Source organism: Amia ocellicauda, chromosome 21, assembly GCF_036373705.1.
Source record: "Amia ocellicauda isolate fAmiCal2 chromosome 21, fAmiCal2.hap1, whole genome shotgun sequence".
Lineage (NCBI taxonomy): Eukaryota > Metazoa > Chordata > Actinopteri > Amiiformes > Amiidae > Amia > Amia ocellicauda.
The window spans coordinates 11,410,940-11,426,906 of record NC_089870.1 but is presented as its reverse complement, the minus strand read 5'-3'; the positions used below and the strand labels follow the sequence as shown (position 1 = coordinate 11,426,906).

General features: G+C 38.4%; 2 protein-coding genes across 2 annotated transcripts; one reads left to right on the top strand and one right to left on the bottom strand.

Annotated features, from left to right (window-relative positions):
* Positions 1-31: 31 nt before the first annotated feature.
* Positions 32-8,947, bottom strand: atp6v1d (ATPase H+ transporting V1 subunit D). The gene is made up of 9 exons (XM_066694741.1): positions 8,694-8,947; positions 7,063-7,180; positions 5,530-5,609; positions 4,460-4,527; positions 2,447-2,491; positions 1,910-2,013; positions 1,369-1,435; positions 1,029-1,107; positions 32-835 (listed from the first exon to the last, which is right to left on the bottom strand). The coding sequence occupies exons 1-9, from the start codon at positions 8,732-8,734 to the stop codon at positions 691-693; spliced, it is 747 nt and encodes a 248-aa protein (XP_066550838.1). The 5' UTR covers positions 8,735-8,947; the 3' UTR covers positions 32-690.
* Positions 8,948-9,394: 447 nt separating this feature from the next.
* Positions 9,395-15,686, top strand: eif2s1a (eukaryotic translation initiation factor 2, subunit 1 alpha a). Its single transcript, XM_066694291.1, has 8 exons — positions 9,395-9,580; positions 10,504-10,745; positions 13,011-13,090; positions 13,377-13,528; positions 13,811-13,917; positions 14,288-14,385; positions 14,822-14,965; positions 15,155-15,686. The coding sequence occupies exons 2-8, from the start codon at positions 10,505-10,507 to the stop codon at positions 15,278-15,280; spliced, it is 948 nt and encodes a 315-aa protein (XP_066550388.1). The 5' UTR covers positions 9,395-9,580; position 10,504; the 3' UTR covers positions 15,281-15,686.
* Positions 15,687-15,967: the final 281 nt, after the last annotated feature.

Here is a 15,967-nt window from a genome sequence, read left to right as displayed (position 1 = left end):
TTTTAAATAAAGTACTTTTCTGATGAAGGAATGAAAAGATACAGGCTTTTTTTTATTGCTGCATTAATACACAATGCAATGTCAGGTCCCACCAGTTTTAAATCTTAATCAGATGCCTTGAAAGTGATTAAACAAAATAACCACATTCACCATACAGAACATCTTGCATCTGAACACACAGTACATCAAGTAAATGACATGCTATTGATAAACAGCAAATACATCAAAAATAGTAACCAGTTCAAGAAAATTATTTACTAAAAAAGAAAAAAAGTTTGTTCCCAGACAAAAGGACAATTCTTAACATTCACCACTAGCCTAATGTTCTAACACATTTCCCCCCCAAAAAAGCCAGAAGAAACTAAAATCAGACCTTTCTCATCTATCCGCTGTTTAGCTGAACAGTTAAAATCGAAGTGAAGGGTCCTGGCTATAGTAGGATACTTGCATTCACTTCTTGAGAGGCATCTGAAGATATGTGTGGGTTACAGCTTCACAAATGTACCGAGGGTTGCACTGAGGTGATTGTTTTAGATTTTTATGACATTTCATAGACTCTTCATAGGGTTATTTTACAGAATAATACAAACAAACTGGTTGGGATAAATCACAGGATGACAAAAGGCCACAATAAATAACAGAGATAGGGGTGCAGCCTAATGGACAGAACTGGACCGCGCAGGAGCCAGCTTACTCGAAGAGCAGGTCCTCGTCCGTCTCTTCGGTCAGGAGGTTGGCGGGCTCTGGCACAGAACCCAGCAGGGCCATGCGAGCTTGTTTGTCCTTCTCATTCCTCTCTTTGATCTGTTTCTTCTTCTCCTGAATCTTCTTCAGCCTGGATATGGGCAAACACACACATTGTATAAATAGCTTGAGGAAAACCATGCCAAGGATAACGGGTCATGACGGAAGACCCACACAACCCAGTGCCCGAGAGTGTAGGTGCTTCCATGGCCTCATGACTAGGCTACTGCTTCTGAAAAGGCAATGAGAATGGTTTGTCACCCACTACTGGTCAATAATCTCACCTGTAGAACTCTTCCCTTTCCCTCTCGTCCAGCTCAGTGATGATGTAGGAGAGAGTCCGCTCAATCCGAGGGATGATCACTGCAGATAAAGGAGGGCGATGTCAGAAAGTTCGGGCTGCCAGGTGATCCCTACCACACTGAAAGTGTTTCATAGCCTCTTTGTGAATGTTATCAATTAGTCTTTGACAAGCGCTTAAGATGCGTTTAAAACTGCAGTACTCTAGAACAATTGTAAGACGGACACAGAGTAATATTTCTCATTGGCTCTATTAATCTTAAGTAATCAAACTGCAGAGCTGCCGTTCTGTTCACAGCTCCGGTCTCTCTTCTCCACCCTCACCGTGCTCTATGGCATTAACACGTCGGTTGGTGACCTTTATTGCTTCGTCCAGTGTCACAAAGGAAGTCTGAAATGAATACAATTAGTGGTTTAGCATGTGACATTTTAGAATGAGCAGACACCACAAAATAAATGGCTACGATATACTGAACATATTTATAACAACTAATCTTAAAACCAAACAAAATATGACAGCCTATACACCAGTATTCCCTGTAAGACCATGTAGTAGATATTCTATTTCACATTACTGCATACTGAACAGGCTGTTCATCCGCTTATGATATCATTTCTGCATGGACTTCCCAGAACACACTCGGGGAACATATTGTACATTATGCAATGTGGCAATGAGACATAAACGGAACCTCTGTATCACAGTACTGAGAGGGTCATTTCACAACAAACCAAAGGTACCAGACTGTGAACATCTAGTTGCAGATCTCACATCTTGTATGATCTGAAAATGATTAATGCAGTGACGTTTGCCAGACTAGGTCTGTGGATCTTTAGAGAAGGGTTTGGGGGACGACGACCCGACCTGCAGAGAGGCCAGCTCCACAAGCAGCTCGACCGCTTTGGCATAGTTCCTTTTCAGCTTGGCCAGTTGCTCTCCTCCTCGGGCCAGACCCGTCAATTCATAGCCTGGGAAGGGAGCAGATGTCATTACAAACACTCCCCGACACTGAGTCACTCTTACACACATTCCATACATCAAAGTGCTTTATTGAGTTTGATCGTGTAATTGGTAATAACCAGAAGTTTTGAAGGACGATTCTGGGCAATATCATTGGGAAACAAAATTAAACTACAGAAGCAAGACACTTTACTAAGAACAGGGTGAGCTTTCAGTGTTGAGATGACACTCCTGGCCTCCTGAGAGATGACATTGTGATTCAGTGCAGGATATTAATCCACTGATCACACTACAGTTTATACATGGTTTAATGATATTCTTAGATATAGTTAATGTGGAGAAAAACTATACTGTTGTTTGCCTTTTCTATTAAGAAAATAAGGAAAGTATGGTAGGCAAATTAATTACAGAAATACAAAGACTATAATTTGAGACACTTACTATCTCCACCCTCCTGGTAATGTTCAAAAACTGGCAGAGTGACACCTGAAACAGAAAAAAGGGAACTTCTGTAATTACAAAATATACAGAAACACACATACGATTCAGTATCGAAAAAACAATCAAAAACTAAATTCATGAAATAACTCCAACAAAACACTGCTTAGCACACAGCAATAACAAGTAACATTTTTAAAGATCTCATTCTCGCCACCTGTACCTGTGTGTTGATTATTTGAATACATCTACTTTTTCGGTCTTGAACTTGCAACAGTTTGGTGAGTGGCTTCATTTGTAAAGGGAAAAATTGACTTTTTTTTTTTTTTTTTGGACCCTGATCTTCAATAGCATAAAGCAAACACTTTAAAATATCTAACTTTATGGATTTAATATCTGGGATTTTTCATTTATTTCCCTGGATACAGATTACAGTTAGGAATTAATTTAATGGACCAAGTACAGCATCCTCTGGGAAGTTAATAATCTCCAAAGTTAATAAGGTAGGAATGTGACAAGTTACTCCTCCGGGGTTGTAATATGTAGGCAGGATAGACTTGAGAAAGCCTGAACTATAATGTAGACATGGTACAGGAACACCAACAAATCATAAAAATAATGCTCTGAAAACCTTAATGACTAATACATTGCTTCCACACTTTATTATCCTCTAAGGAAATTCTGTTTAGATGATAAATATAATCTATTAACATTACTATTTTTAAAGGCATTCTTATTTACAGCATTTTTTCACACATACAACTTTTGTACAGTATTGTATACATTAGAAATCATTTTTATTATGCGTTTGTTGTTTTTCCAAATCCTTTTATTAATTAACTAAATGCAAAGTGAGTGAGCAGTTTGCATTTTGTTAATTGATTAATATAATCTATTAACGTCTATTTTTGAAAGCATTCTTAGTTTACAGCATTTTTTCACATCTGCCTAAAACTTTTGCACAGCACTGTATAGCTCTCATACAAAATTTTATAGATCCACTTAACACTTAAAGCACAATTGTGTGCAGTCAGTATGAACATCAAATGCATTTAAAAAAATGTATCATAATAATAATAAAAGTATAGTAAGTAGTAATACATTTTTTTTTAAGTTCTTCCTAAAATTGAAGCATAGAGAATAATCCCAACCTAAAGAAAACAATCAACTATCAAGACTTGCACAACGTACCAGGAAAGGTCCTACTTGGTACAACAGCTTAGTTTTTAAAGCTTGCATTCAAAGTCGACAAGGAATATGTATTATCATCCAGAAGATATTGCACATGTTTTAGATTTCTGTCCTCATACATAATACCACTTCCTTCTAGTTGAAACAGACAGACAACACCAAACCATCTATTAAAACCAGAAGTCATAACGCATATGAATGTTTTATAGTTCAATGACACGGTCGTTTTCTCAACATTAAAGAATCTTAGTGTAGTTATTTAGATTCCAGGTCAATAATAACCTGCATCTTTGCTCATCCACCATTTCTAGACCCTCTGATACAACAGTATTTAGTATTTCATGAAAGTCGGCACCTCTCACAGCAATATGCCTTGTCTCTTATAGTATGACATTGGTTTAGTAATTTATGGTCCAGCACCACCTACTGGTTGACTAAAAAAACACTTCCTGCATTCAGTTTTTTTTTTTTTTTTTTTTTTCTCTCCGGTGTCTCCCATCCATTGTACTTGAGACTTTATAACTACAGTTGTTAACAATTATAAATGTACAGCTTTTAAAAGATGTATTATTTGTGCAGTCAGTGTGGACTTGGGTAATCTTATACTTGGGGAACTAATTGCACCTCTCCCCGTACAAATGAAGCATACCACATATCACACCATCAGGTATCTCATCAGATGACTTTACGAATCTAGCTGCCTAGAAGGTCCCCAGACTTGCCTGCATCGATATTGTGTTAAAACTGTGTTTCTATCCATCAGAAAATATGGGATTGTAAACTATATACCCAACAACACAATACTTTAGCAACTAACTGAATTACCTGCTACGTTGTCCTTCTTAGCCCGGACCTTGACCTGCGCTTTGTTCACATTCTGAATCACGGTGGTACTGTGAGGACAATAGACAAGCATTTAGAGATCCTGGGAATACTTCTGTGTTAGATCTCTGCTATAACAAAAGGACTGCCTACTGCGTTAAGACGTGTGGGTGTGTGTAATCTTTTGACTCCATAGAAATGAATAGAATGGTAGTCATGACTTTACACACTCAAAGACAAAATTTGAGTTGAGTGAGCTAAATCAATTGTGTTTGATATCACAACTAATGCTTTCTCTAGTTTGAAATATGTGTTCAACAAACTCTCAAGATATATAATTGACATAATTATAGTTTAATGAACAATATTTATCAAATTAATTAATCACAGAACAGCTGTTGCATGTGAAGATGTGAGAATAATTTAAAGAGCAAGTAAACAATTTAATATTTTCCATAATCCTCTACCTTTAATTCAAGTGAATACCAATATGCATATTTATATATCGATTAGGTTGTATTATGACATTAGATTTGTCAAAGATTAAGTTGTAGAAAATAAAATAGTATATATAGAATCTGTGAGTTCATTCATAAAACCATGGCTAATGTTTTACAGTCAGTTATATAATGAAAAATAAAAATGTCAATAAGCTCAACTACATTTTAGAGTTCATTTGCTCTTTAAAATACAACTGTACCTACAGGCAAGTCACTTTATTATTGTTATGTTTTAATCCAATATTTAAAACAATATCACAGCCCTAGCATTTTTAAAACTTGCCCTACTTTGTAGAAAGCTTCTACCTTATCCAAATGAAAAACATTGCAAAGGTGTAGTCTTGCAATACCAAAACATTCATACATACAAGGAGAGTCCACTGTGATCAGTGAGAAGAAAATGAAACATTCACATATTTGGTCTTCCTGTGTTTTTTCTAATCAATAAATAAAATACTTGTCTTCAGTTAAAAGCATTCAAGATATCTTGTCACAAATACACACTAAATGTGATTGTAGGAGAGCTTGGTGCTAAAACCCATTCTCTCCATAATCTCAATCCTCAGCACCCACCTGAAGTCTCCTGCAGCAAACTTTGCTTCCGCCAAAGAAAACGCAGCCTCTCTCATCACCTCACCCATCAGAGTCTTGGTCTGTTTGAAAACAAACACCCACAGGCAGATCACACCAACACTTAAAAAAAAATGTTTCATTAAGTCTTCTTTCCTAGATGTAAAATCATGTCTCGTAAATGATTCCTTTTTTAAACCTATGACAATTAGCCTTAACCATAAATGTGTCATTGAATAATTAAACCATAAATGTTGGTTATAATGCGTCTGTTATGGTGTAGAAGTAAGATACATACCACTCTTCCAGATCGATTCTATCATATAAGCAACTTGTAAAACTTAATTTTAAACATACAAAACAGTGATCAATGTCAAAACAAAGCATGTTTACTTCTCCAGTCTTTCAGGATGTACTGTGTCACAACTTCCTGAATAGTGGAAAAACCGCACTGCAATTTCAGTGATTATCATTAAGTGAACCAAGTGTTAGCATTTCATGGTTCTTGATAGTAATTATAGTTGCATAGTAATGTGTGTTTTCATAAAGTAACTGTCTTATTCCAGTACAATCTGCACAAAGTCATTTGTTCGGTCTTTTGCTTATACAGATTGAAATGAAAACATTCACTTCTGTAGGTTCCTGTGATGGAGAAGCCGTCACTGTCCGTGAAACAGAACAAACGCACACAGTGAAAAATGACCTAGGTACAAATTGTTCTGTTTATATGGTAACAAAATCTGTTTACACGTTACACTCAATTTCTGTGTTATCATCATCATAACCTATTTCCTGCTTGGCTTGTTTTCAGATTTATTTTTTACATCAGGTTTATATTTTACATCAGGTAAATTGGGCTGGATTGTTGGGGCAGCGTTTTTTTTAAACAATCTTTGTTATTTCAAAAGACAAAACAAATTGCACTGGATTGTACAGGAATGAGAGTTCATTTTGTAACATAGGTTTACTGGCTCATGCACATTAATGTTTTTCATTTTAAAAGGAATCCATTTGGAAGAGATGTGTGCATCTTAGTTATACACTATAACGGGTCCCCAACAGGTCGATCGCAGGACCTCTCCGAGGGGCTCGCCAAACTATTTAGAAAAGCAAAATAGCGGCTCCCCCTGAACCCGGAGGAAAGTTCTGTCAGCACCGCTCCCCCCTGGCAGAGATCCTTACACAAAGTAGCTCTCATGATAAAAAGGTTGGGGACCCCTGAACAACACAACACATAAAGATGCATAAACGTATGTCTTGACAACCCATGCTTTACATCCAAAATATTTAGAAAATAACTCGGGTTTTAATGCTCATTTATGTTACTACTCTTTACCTAAATGGTCTGAGGCTATACTCCTTGAGATTGCTAATCCTTCACATTGTCTTCAGTGGAAAAAGATCACATTAAACTTGAACAACTAAGCCAATAACAGTTACAAATAAAGAAACTGGAATAACACTACAAGACCATGTGGCTCTTCAAAACCAAGGCAGGAAATCCCAGTTTACACTTTTTTTTTTTTACTTGTGTACCTCAATGATTTTGCGGAGAATCTGCCTAAAGCGCATGGTAAGGGCATCGGCCTTCTTCTTCAAGAGGTTGCGTCCAGTCTGGGCTCCCTTCAAGCGGGCTTTCATGATGGTCTGAGCCCTGATGAAGAGAAAAAGCACAAAAAACTTGATCATACCTTCTTAACAAAATGACACGTCTGAAATCTGAGAAAACGCAGTGTGACTGGAATTCTCACCAATGACTTTTGTCACTTTTGTAATATGAAGATTTCCCATGGGAAAGGCATCACGCTGGTGGTAGCGCTGTGAGACAGGGGTGAGTGTCGTCTTTTGCCACGGAAAGACTAGAACATATTTTGTCTACTCACTTCTTACTAATATTGTTTTGGGCCTGAACACATAACAAATTAATCTTTGGAAAAACACTGAATATGTTGAATAAGTGTAATTGTAGCATCTGAGGTCAGACCCCAAAGTGCCATCTCAGGCATACTTCTGAGTGCCTGATCCACACAGCTCCTCTAGCAGAGCGGTGACACACTACATCCAAAGATCATCCCCCTGATATGGGGGGGGTCTGAATTCTCTACCAATTTCAGAGAGGAATGACATCTATGTAACACACCACCCCCAGCTGTAAATTGTTCCTATTAAAAGCAGACTGTATTTTACTGCCATAACACTAAGTTGTTAGGAGTGGTTATTATATATTGTTTAAAAGGAAACGGCTATCAATTCAGGGATCAGACTCGGGGTCAAATGCAAGTTAATTTACTTTTGATTTGTACTATATTGTGAAGGAAGTCGAAAGCCTGCTGGTATGCTGGAATCTGGTGTTAACTGGATGCGGCTACAATGCACTCATTGTGAATGGGTCATCACACATCCAAGATGAATCCCAAGACACACTCAGCCTTAACACGATTTTAACCATCAAAACATCCAGGCACCTTGGTGCTGCTCAGGCCCTAAAGAATGCAAATGTTGTGTTGATTCATTTCTGTCAGAATTGAAATAGACTGTCTGACAATAGTGCACTTTTCAGAGACTAACCAGGGCAAATGATCAAATGAACTCCTTGACACCCAGAACAACTGGTTCCTGTCAACACCGTCCGGGAAATATAATGCGAGCAACTGGGAACAGTGATTCATATGAATGGAGTGAAATTAGTATTATACTGATCAAAATAGAGATCCTATGGAAAACACTGTAAGGCGCTCTCACATGACGCAGGCCTGTTCCACACATATTCCTTCCTCATTTTGAACCCTTTTCTGTGCATATTGGCTGTGTATCCTTTTAATTAGATTTTGACTGATGTATTAAATACATGCATGTTCCCTTCACTCCTTCCCTGTACAACAGTGCATTTATACTGTTATATATTGTATGCGTAAGGCTACTTTAACACAGAATGTATTGCATACTATGGTGTAAAGCTTTCAAAATAAAACTGCAAGTAATAACATTTGCGGGCTCTCCACAGACACCATATACATACATATTCAAATACTAGCTATGTTTCTCCATACGTAAGTACATTTTCCATTTTGTGAGGTTCAAAGCTAGACGAACAATGAACAATGTCAGCTGGCTTGCATTAATGAAACTTTTTCATTGTAAAATACGATGGTATGATCAGTACTCACATTCTTGAAGGGAATATTTCGATCCTCTCTTTGCCTGACATCTTGCTCAATTGAAAGCGGTAGGTCTTCTGTTTTAAATTCGCTTATTTACTTGAAATACACACAATGTACTCAATATATGTGACCTCCTGGATGCTGTTTATTTGCGGCTATCAATGTTCCCGGTGGAAACGGTGGTGGCGGCACAGATTGAGCTTTTCTCTGCCCTCAATATCATTCACAGTGACTGAGCCCGAGTCAGCTGGTGAAACGTCATGTGACAGGGAAAGCAGGGTCAAGGGTCAAAATGGCTGCCACTTCGACTTCGTATAATACAAAATATATAGCTCATTTAAAGGGAAAAAAATACGCCATTCGTTTAAGCAGACATCATTTAAAATAAAAATCATCCTCTTATATTTTATGATAAATGTTAAACCCAAATGTGTAATTTTCTACGATCAAAATTGTTTACATGAGCCAGCAGGAGTCCCATTGCCTTGTTATATTATTTTGTGTATAACTTTTAAAATTGTGATATATCACTGTTGTATACGAAATATTTATTTAGTGCGTTCATTATTTGCGGTGATAATAATTGTATTTAATAATACATGCACATGCATACCTCCTCCACTAGTTATCACCACAACATTGCGTTACAATGTACCATAGATCATCTAAAAACCAGGAACGGTTCCTTTTCCGGGTCAAGGGTGACGCGGCTGCGCAGATGAGATGTACGTGCATGCTGATGAAACTCTGCACTGTGTTCCGGAGTGAGGCCGTTCACAGCATTTAACTGCACAAACAGATTTCTCCCCCCAAACCTGGGCCGATACGAAACACATTTAGTCGTACCTGTATTATTTCACATTACAGAGTTTGGATCTGTACCCAGATTAAAGGTAATGTTTTTTTAAGTCGTTGGTATTAAAAAAAATGAATGAACTGGGTGGAGGTTACGAATGGTGTACATGTGATGTGACTGGAAAGCGGAGACAGTGGTTGCTAGCTGTTATAAACGTGACAGGCCAGTGAGCCAGCATTGTGTGGACTATAAAGGCGTGATCTAACGTGTGGATACAAATGTACGAAAACTCGCTAAACCTTGTGTCTACGTCGTTAAGCATGCCGGTTTTGTGTCATAACTTTGCATCGGAACAATGGCTTCAAACCCTTTCTTAGAAAGTAGTGTTAACTAAACGCATGTGCTGATGTTAAAGCGAGATTACAAATATATGCATATATTTCAGTGTAGACTCGCCGATCTTAGGAAAGTACGCTTGATTTCGCATATTTTCTTGTACTGGTGCACCGTGTTGCGACAGGAAAGGAAGATAATTAGATTTTGTAACAATCATAAAAATAACGTTTGCTCGGTTTGATTTCTAGTGTAAATAAAACATAACTGTACACGACAAAAGCTGGTTTGTGCCATTGCAACGCTCATTTTCATTTAATATAGCGCCCTTCACAGCGTTGCAGCTGGGCACGTTACACACGCGTTAAGCATGCGTTTATTAAAACAACTGAACTGTGCACGGAGAAGAGAAACACAATCTACAGGATGGCAGACTGCTGTAGGAGAATATAAATTACATGATGTCCAATTATCGATTGAGGTGCCATTAGTAGGAACTAATCATGGCCATGTCATAGTGTGGAGGGGTGTTTTGACTGACAGTCTGTGAAACGCCTACTTGAATATACTGGATCGATTGTTACACCTGCATACCATCTATGGTTCATTCCTCCCTAGTGAAAATACAGGCTGATCTCCAGGAACGGCCTCCACCGAGCCGGGCACTCAGTTTGTTTCTCTCTGCAGAATGCCGGGGCTCAGCTGCCGCTTTTACCAGCACAAGTTCCCCGAGGTGGAGGACGTGGTGATGGTCAATGTGCGCTCCATCGCCGAGATGGGCGCCTATGTCAGCCTGCTGGAGTACAACAACATCGAGGGCATGATCCTGCTCAGCGAGCTGTCCCGCCGGCGGATCCGCTCCATCAACAAGCTCATCCGGATCGGCCGCAACGAGTGCGTGGTGGTCATCAGAGTCGACAAAGAGAAAGGTGACTTGGGCCTGGGGCATCTTTTGATTTGTGTGTGCCAGTCACATCCCCTGCTTGTGTTTCCAGGATGGATGCTTTCAGATTTGAATGGCACATTTAAATGTAACCAGTAGGAAGTGCCACTGGGCTCTAGAGTCCAGTCCAGGTCCCAGTATGGTAGTGGTAGTGAAAAGTCTTTTTTTGCACTGAGCATTTCAATATATCATTACCTTTTCTGCAAGTGAAAGATTGTTAATATTGGGGTTGTTTCAGATTTTTGCTCATTTAGACTGTCTAATTTCAGCTCCCAATAGTTGGCCAAGACCAAATATAATAGTCGTTTTGAAATGGAAAAGCTGGATTCCTGTAAACTCGATGTAAAAGAGTATTTGGTAAGAGAAACAAATCCCTTTTCACACTGTGAAATGGCCAGGGACATGTTTTGTAGGAATTGTATCAATAACAATTTTAAGTCCAAGTCATGATGTGAAAGTTAATTTACATCTAATTGTATTCAGGTTTGAGACTTTATTACTAAAGTTTGTTTTATATATATATATATATATATATATATATACATACAGTGCTGAGCTAGAGTGATTGTTAAAACAAAAAATGAATATCATGAGAACTCCAGTTTCAAAGCTATATTATTATCATCATCAGAATAAGAGTTTAACACTAATGCACCACTGAACTGAATTATTTCATGAGTGGCCAGAGGGCCGACACGTTTTGTGCCTGATTGTTTCACTAAGTGGTGTCTGGTAAGTGGTGTTGTGAAGTGTTTTGGGATCCATAATATAAAGAGAGGGTATTTGTAAACATTAGTTATTTGTTGTTGCCTAAAATCTGGAAACACTTTGTCCAGTTAGACCAGGGCTCATAGGTGAATAAAGTGCTTTCTTGGTTTTATTCCAGCCCAGCTGTCTGCTAATTAATTGTCCTAAATACCAGATTCATTTAATCCTTCTCAACATCTGTTGATCTTTACTCAACTGCATGTTTAAGCCTTTCAGTGATTCAAAAAGCTTATTTAAGTCTAATTGAGTAATTTATTATATTGTGTGTTTGAGTAATTTAATTCAAACAAGAAACAGGAGAGTTTATGACCTATTAGAAAATTAGTTTATAACTGAGTTCTATAATGGAACGCAGAAAGCAGACTGCAGGTGTTTTAGGCATGCCTTTCACTTACGTTTTTGAGGATATTTTGGTAATCTTGGTAATTTCAAAATTGGTCAACTGAGAGGTTTAACTTGTAAAATCCTTTAGTCAGAGTATGTGATCCTGCAGTTGCTTCTAGTTTAAATCATGGCTCAGAGATCCTTTGGAATTGCACATTTGTTCACTTGGCTTCATACAGTAATGTGAAGTTAATTGTGTGTTCATTTTGACAGATACCATTATTCAAATAGGACCTAAAACTAACTTTCTGGGGAACCAGACACTTCAAGTAGTAGTCTATTTTGTCACGTGTGTGGGAGTTGAACTGCATGAAAGATTGTTAAACACAACAGATTGGCAATAGAGTCCATCAAAATTGTAATTTTAGTAGTCATGCAGGGAATACATCAGTCTTGATAGGCGTAGGAGTTACTGTGTGTATTCAGGATATGGTTTGTAGGGTCTATAAGTGCATTCTGAACAGTTGAATGAAGGGTAGATCAAAATTCATCCCTGAAGTTTCCAGGCAGCTGGATTCACAACTGGAGAAGGGAGGGGAATGAGTGAGCCAGAGTAGTATGTTAGAGGGAAAGGTACATCCCTTTAATCTGTTCTCAGTTTGTTCAATTAAAGAATTTGAATAGTATTTTCAAGCTCCTGAAAATCGGGTAAATGAGGTACCTTGAAATCTGAATCTGTTAAGTGTTTTAATGGTTATCAGCTGATCCATCACCTGCAGCAGAGCAGTGCAGCCTGACTTTAGTGCAGGGAAGGCCAATAATAGACTAATGAGCATTATTTCAATCGGAGGAGTGGGAAAACATTTGGATTGTCTTTTTTTAATTTTTTTATTCACGTCTGCTGGATTCAATAGTTAATTTGACTTAGATCTTATTCTCAATTTTAGAATTTTAAGCCTTTCACTTTTTATTTGGTTTACCAGTTTGAGTTTAAATTTTTTTACACAAACCCATAAAGGTGCTGAACAGCCCTCTTATTTGGAGGATTTCAAGCTGTTGTATATTTACTCCTGCTGTAAAAAGCTAGGTAAAGTTACATGAAATCCAGGGAAGAAATATTCTTCATAAAAGTCTGACTGCATACACTGTCTCCCCACAGGTTACATTGATTTATCAAAAAGAAGAGTCTCTCCAGAAGAAGCAATAAAGTGTGAAGACAAGTTTACAAAATCCAAAACTGTAAGCATCTGCTTTTACTTTTAATGTCTCTATCTGAATGTGATGTGTTGTTAAACAGATGCAATGCTGGGGAGATGGGCTGAACATATTTTTCATGGGTATAATGAAAATAACTACATAATAATTTGAATGGCCTTGATCTTCTTAAAGACAGTTTTCACTGGAGTGCAGTGTGTGTGAGAGACTATGTATATTCCCACTTGTTTGTGTGAATGTTTAAATTGCTTATCAATCCTGCCCACATATATTCTGAGTTACAGTCTACCATTTGATCCTCCGTGTCCAGGTTTACAGCATCCTTCGCCATGTCGCAGAAGTGCTGGAGTACACCAAGGACGAGCAGCTGGAAAGCCTGTTTCAGAGGACAGCCTGGGTCTTCGATGAGAAGTACAAGAGGCCTGGCTATGGCGCATATGATGTCTTCAAACAGGCCGTCTCGTGAGTATAGGACTCCTGCTTCCAATTGCATTTCTGCAACCACATTTTCAAAATACTGAAGCTTAACTGACTAACAAACCTCTAATGATGCCCTGGTCCCTGCCAGGATATTGAATGTTTTCCCAGATTTGTTTGGAACAGAACTAATGTTTTGTATGGGATTTTTGTTTTTGTATAATTATGGTCACTTATTACATCATTTCTCATTTTGTTTAGTTGTGTAGTTAAAAATATCCTGTTGGGATAATGTCTAAACGTTGTAACTTTCTTTTCCCTGTCTAGAGACCCTGCGATTTTAGATGGACTGGATTTGACTGAGGAAGAGAGAGCTGTTCTTATTGACAACATCAACCGGCGACTCACCCCACAGGCGGTCAAAATCAGAGCAGGTGGGACAGCGTTAAGTAGCCAGCATTGAGTGTCTCTACCCAGAGAGCCAGTGTGATCTTAACGTCAAATTCATAACATCAAATGCGAATTCTCCTGAATTTAAGGGATTGGATACTTAGTTTAGGTATTCTAAATCTGTTTTGACTGTCATTATTGACCAACAAGTCATCAGAAAGCAATGCATGGAGAATGAAACAAATTTATATTGATGTGACCTTGAAGCCCTGTGACCGCTGACTCTTGCAAAATGTGCAAATCCCACATTTAGAGAGAACATGGAGTTCAGTCATTTGTAGTGAACACAGTTGGAGTTATTCTCTATTTGGTGACATTTGTGACATTTTCCCGTTACCTGACCCTGTGTTGCAGATATTGAGGTGGCCTGCTATGGCTATGAAGGAATTGATGCCGTGAAAGAAGCTCTAAGAGCAGGACTCGGCTGCTCCACTGAAGCCATGCCCATAAAAGTGAGTCTGAATGAAATCAAAGTTCAAAGCAGTGTTAAATGCTTTTACGTGTATAGTAGTGCTTAGCTAATGATAATGATAAATATATATATATATATATTAATAATTAGGATTTGTAATTACGAATATCCACAAGAGGTTTCATATTTTATTTTCACATAAATCAGCTTGTCACTATTTCTCTAACAAATCAGCTGATCAGTATTAACTTGATTAGGAGGATCACTGTAAATTAGGATGACATGGTATTAACAGATGAATAGCAACTTGAAAAGATGATAATTGCAAAAGAAAATGAGTCAGTTTGCACCTGTCCGAGAATAAATCAACTATGAAATGTGGGTGTGGGGTTGCTAAAGTTGGATTATGCATAGTGTGTAGAGATTGAAATTGGCTTAGTTCCTGCCCTTTAATCTGCTGGCTCTGTTCCCCTCAGATCAATTTAATCGCTCCTCCCCGCTATGTCATGACCACCACCACACTGGAAAGAACTGAAGGCCTGTCCGTTCTCAACCAAGCCATGGCTGCCATCAAAGAGAAGATCGAGGAGAAAAGGGGTGTCTTCAATATCCAGATGGAGGTAAGTTTATAATGGGGAAAACCTTTAAGAAATCTAGTGGAAACCGTGGTGATCTTTAGGTTACAGATGGTTTTTGACCCCCTGTTACAGAGCTACGGGCAATATTTATGTTAGTACTTCATAAAAGAAGTCCCCTATGCCTATGGAGGCCTACGCCTGTGCATCACTCCATCCTCCATTTGTTTGCAGCCAAAGGTGGTGACCGACACTGACGAGACGGAGCTGGCCCGGCAGCTGGAGCGACTAGAGCGGGAAAACGCTGAAGTGGACGGCGATGACGATGCAGAAGAGATGGAGGCCAAAACCGAAGATTAACTGACCAGACCCGTACAGACAGCCCTCACGCAGATAGAACACACGGACTTAATTCAGTGTTTGAACACATCCCCCCAAAAACTACTTTGGTTGAAAGTATTTGACAACACCAATGCATACGAACTGTGTAATTAACAAGGGGTTTTACATTACTGCCTTTGGCCGTGGCCTTTTCCTCAGTCAAAGACCCACTTTAACTTTTTTTTTCTTATTCTTTTTCAAGATGCTATTCTGCTATTTGTTGCAGTTACGGCAGGGGAAGGGAGGGAAGGATTGGTTGGAAACGCAATATTTGTACCCATATTAAAGCCTTGTTGGGTTTGCTTTACTGAGTTTTGTTTCAGCAGAACTGTGTTCTGGTTGAGTAACCATTAAACCAATAAAGGTCTGGAAATTTTCAATAAAACAGTCTGAATGAATGTGGGATTCACAACATCTTTAAGATTTTTTACAGAAAGCTGATGACCGAGAGCTTTAAAGTGGTTACAGGGAACTCGGTATTCGCGTGTGAGGACTCATCTAAAAATGATTAAACAAAATGGAAAGAAACACCAACACACTGCATATGAATATAAAAAACGGTAAAAACTAGTAATTGTTTAATTTCTGTAAAAGGCCTGCAGTGCATTTAACTCCAAATTTGTACCTAATTGCATTAAACCAAATTTCATCTTCCTACTTCAACCC

Excerpts from the sequence above, each read along its gene's own strand:
- atp6v1d (XM_066694741.1), bottom strand. The coding sequence starts at position 8,734 with ATGTCAGGCAAAGAGAGGATCGAAATATTCCCTTCAAGAAT. Across the intron at positions 4,528-5,529 it reads TTTGCTGCAGGAGACTTCAG|TACCACCGTGATTCAGAATG; the intron begins GTGGGTGCTGAG and ends TTGTCCTCACAG. Across the intron at positions 1,436-1,909 it reads TGGAGCTGGCCTCTCTGCAG|ACTTCCTTTGTGACACTGGA; the intron begins GTCGGGTCGTCG and ends TATTCATTTCAG.
- eif2s1a (XM_066694291.1), top strand. The coding sequence starts at position 10,505 with ATGCCGGGGCTCAGCTGCCGCTTTTACCAGCACAAGTTCCCCGAGGTG. Across the intron at positions 13,918-14,287 it reads GGCGGTCAAAATCAGAGCAG|ATATTGAGGTGGCCTGCTAT; the intron begins GTGGGACAGCGT and ends CCTGTGTTGCAG. Across the intron at positions 14,386-14,821 it reads CTGAAGCCATGCCCATAAAA|ATCAATTTAATCGCTCCTCC; the intron begins GTGAGTCTGAAT and ends TGTTCCCCTCAG.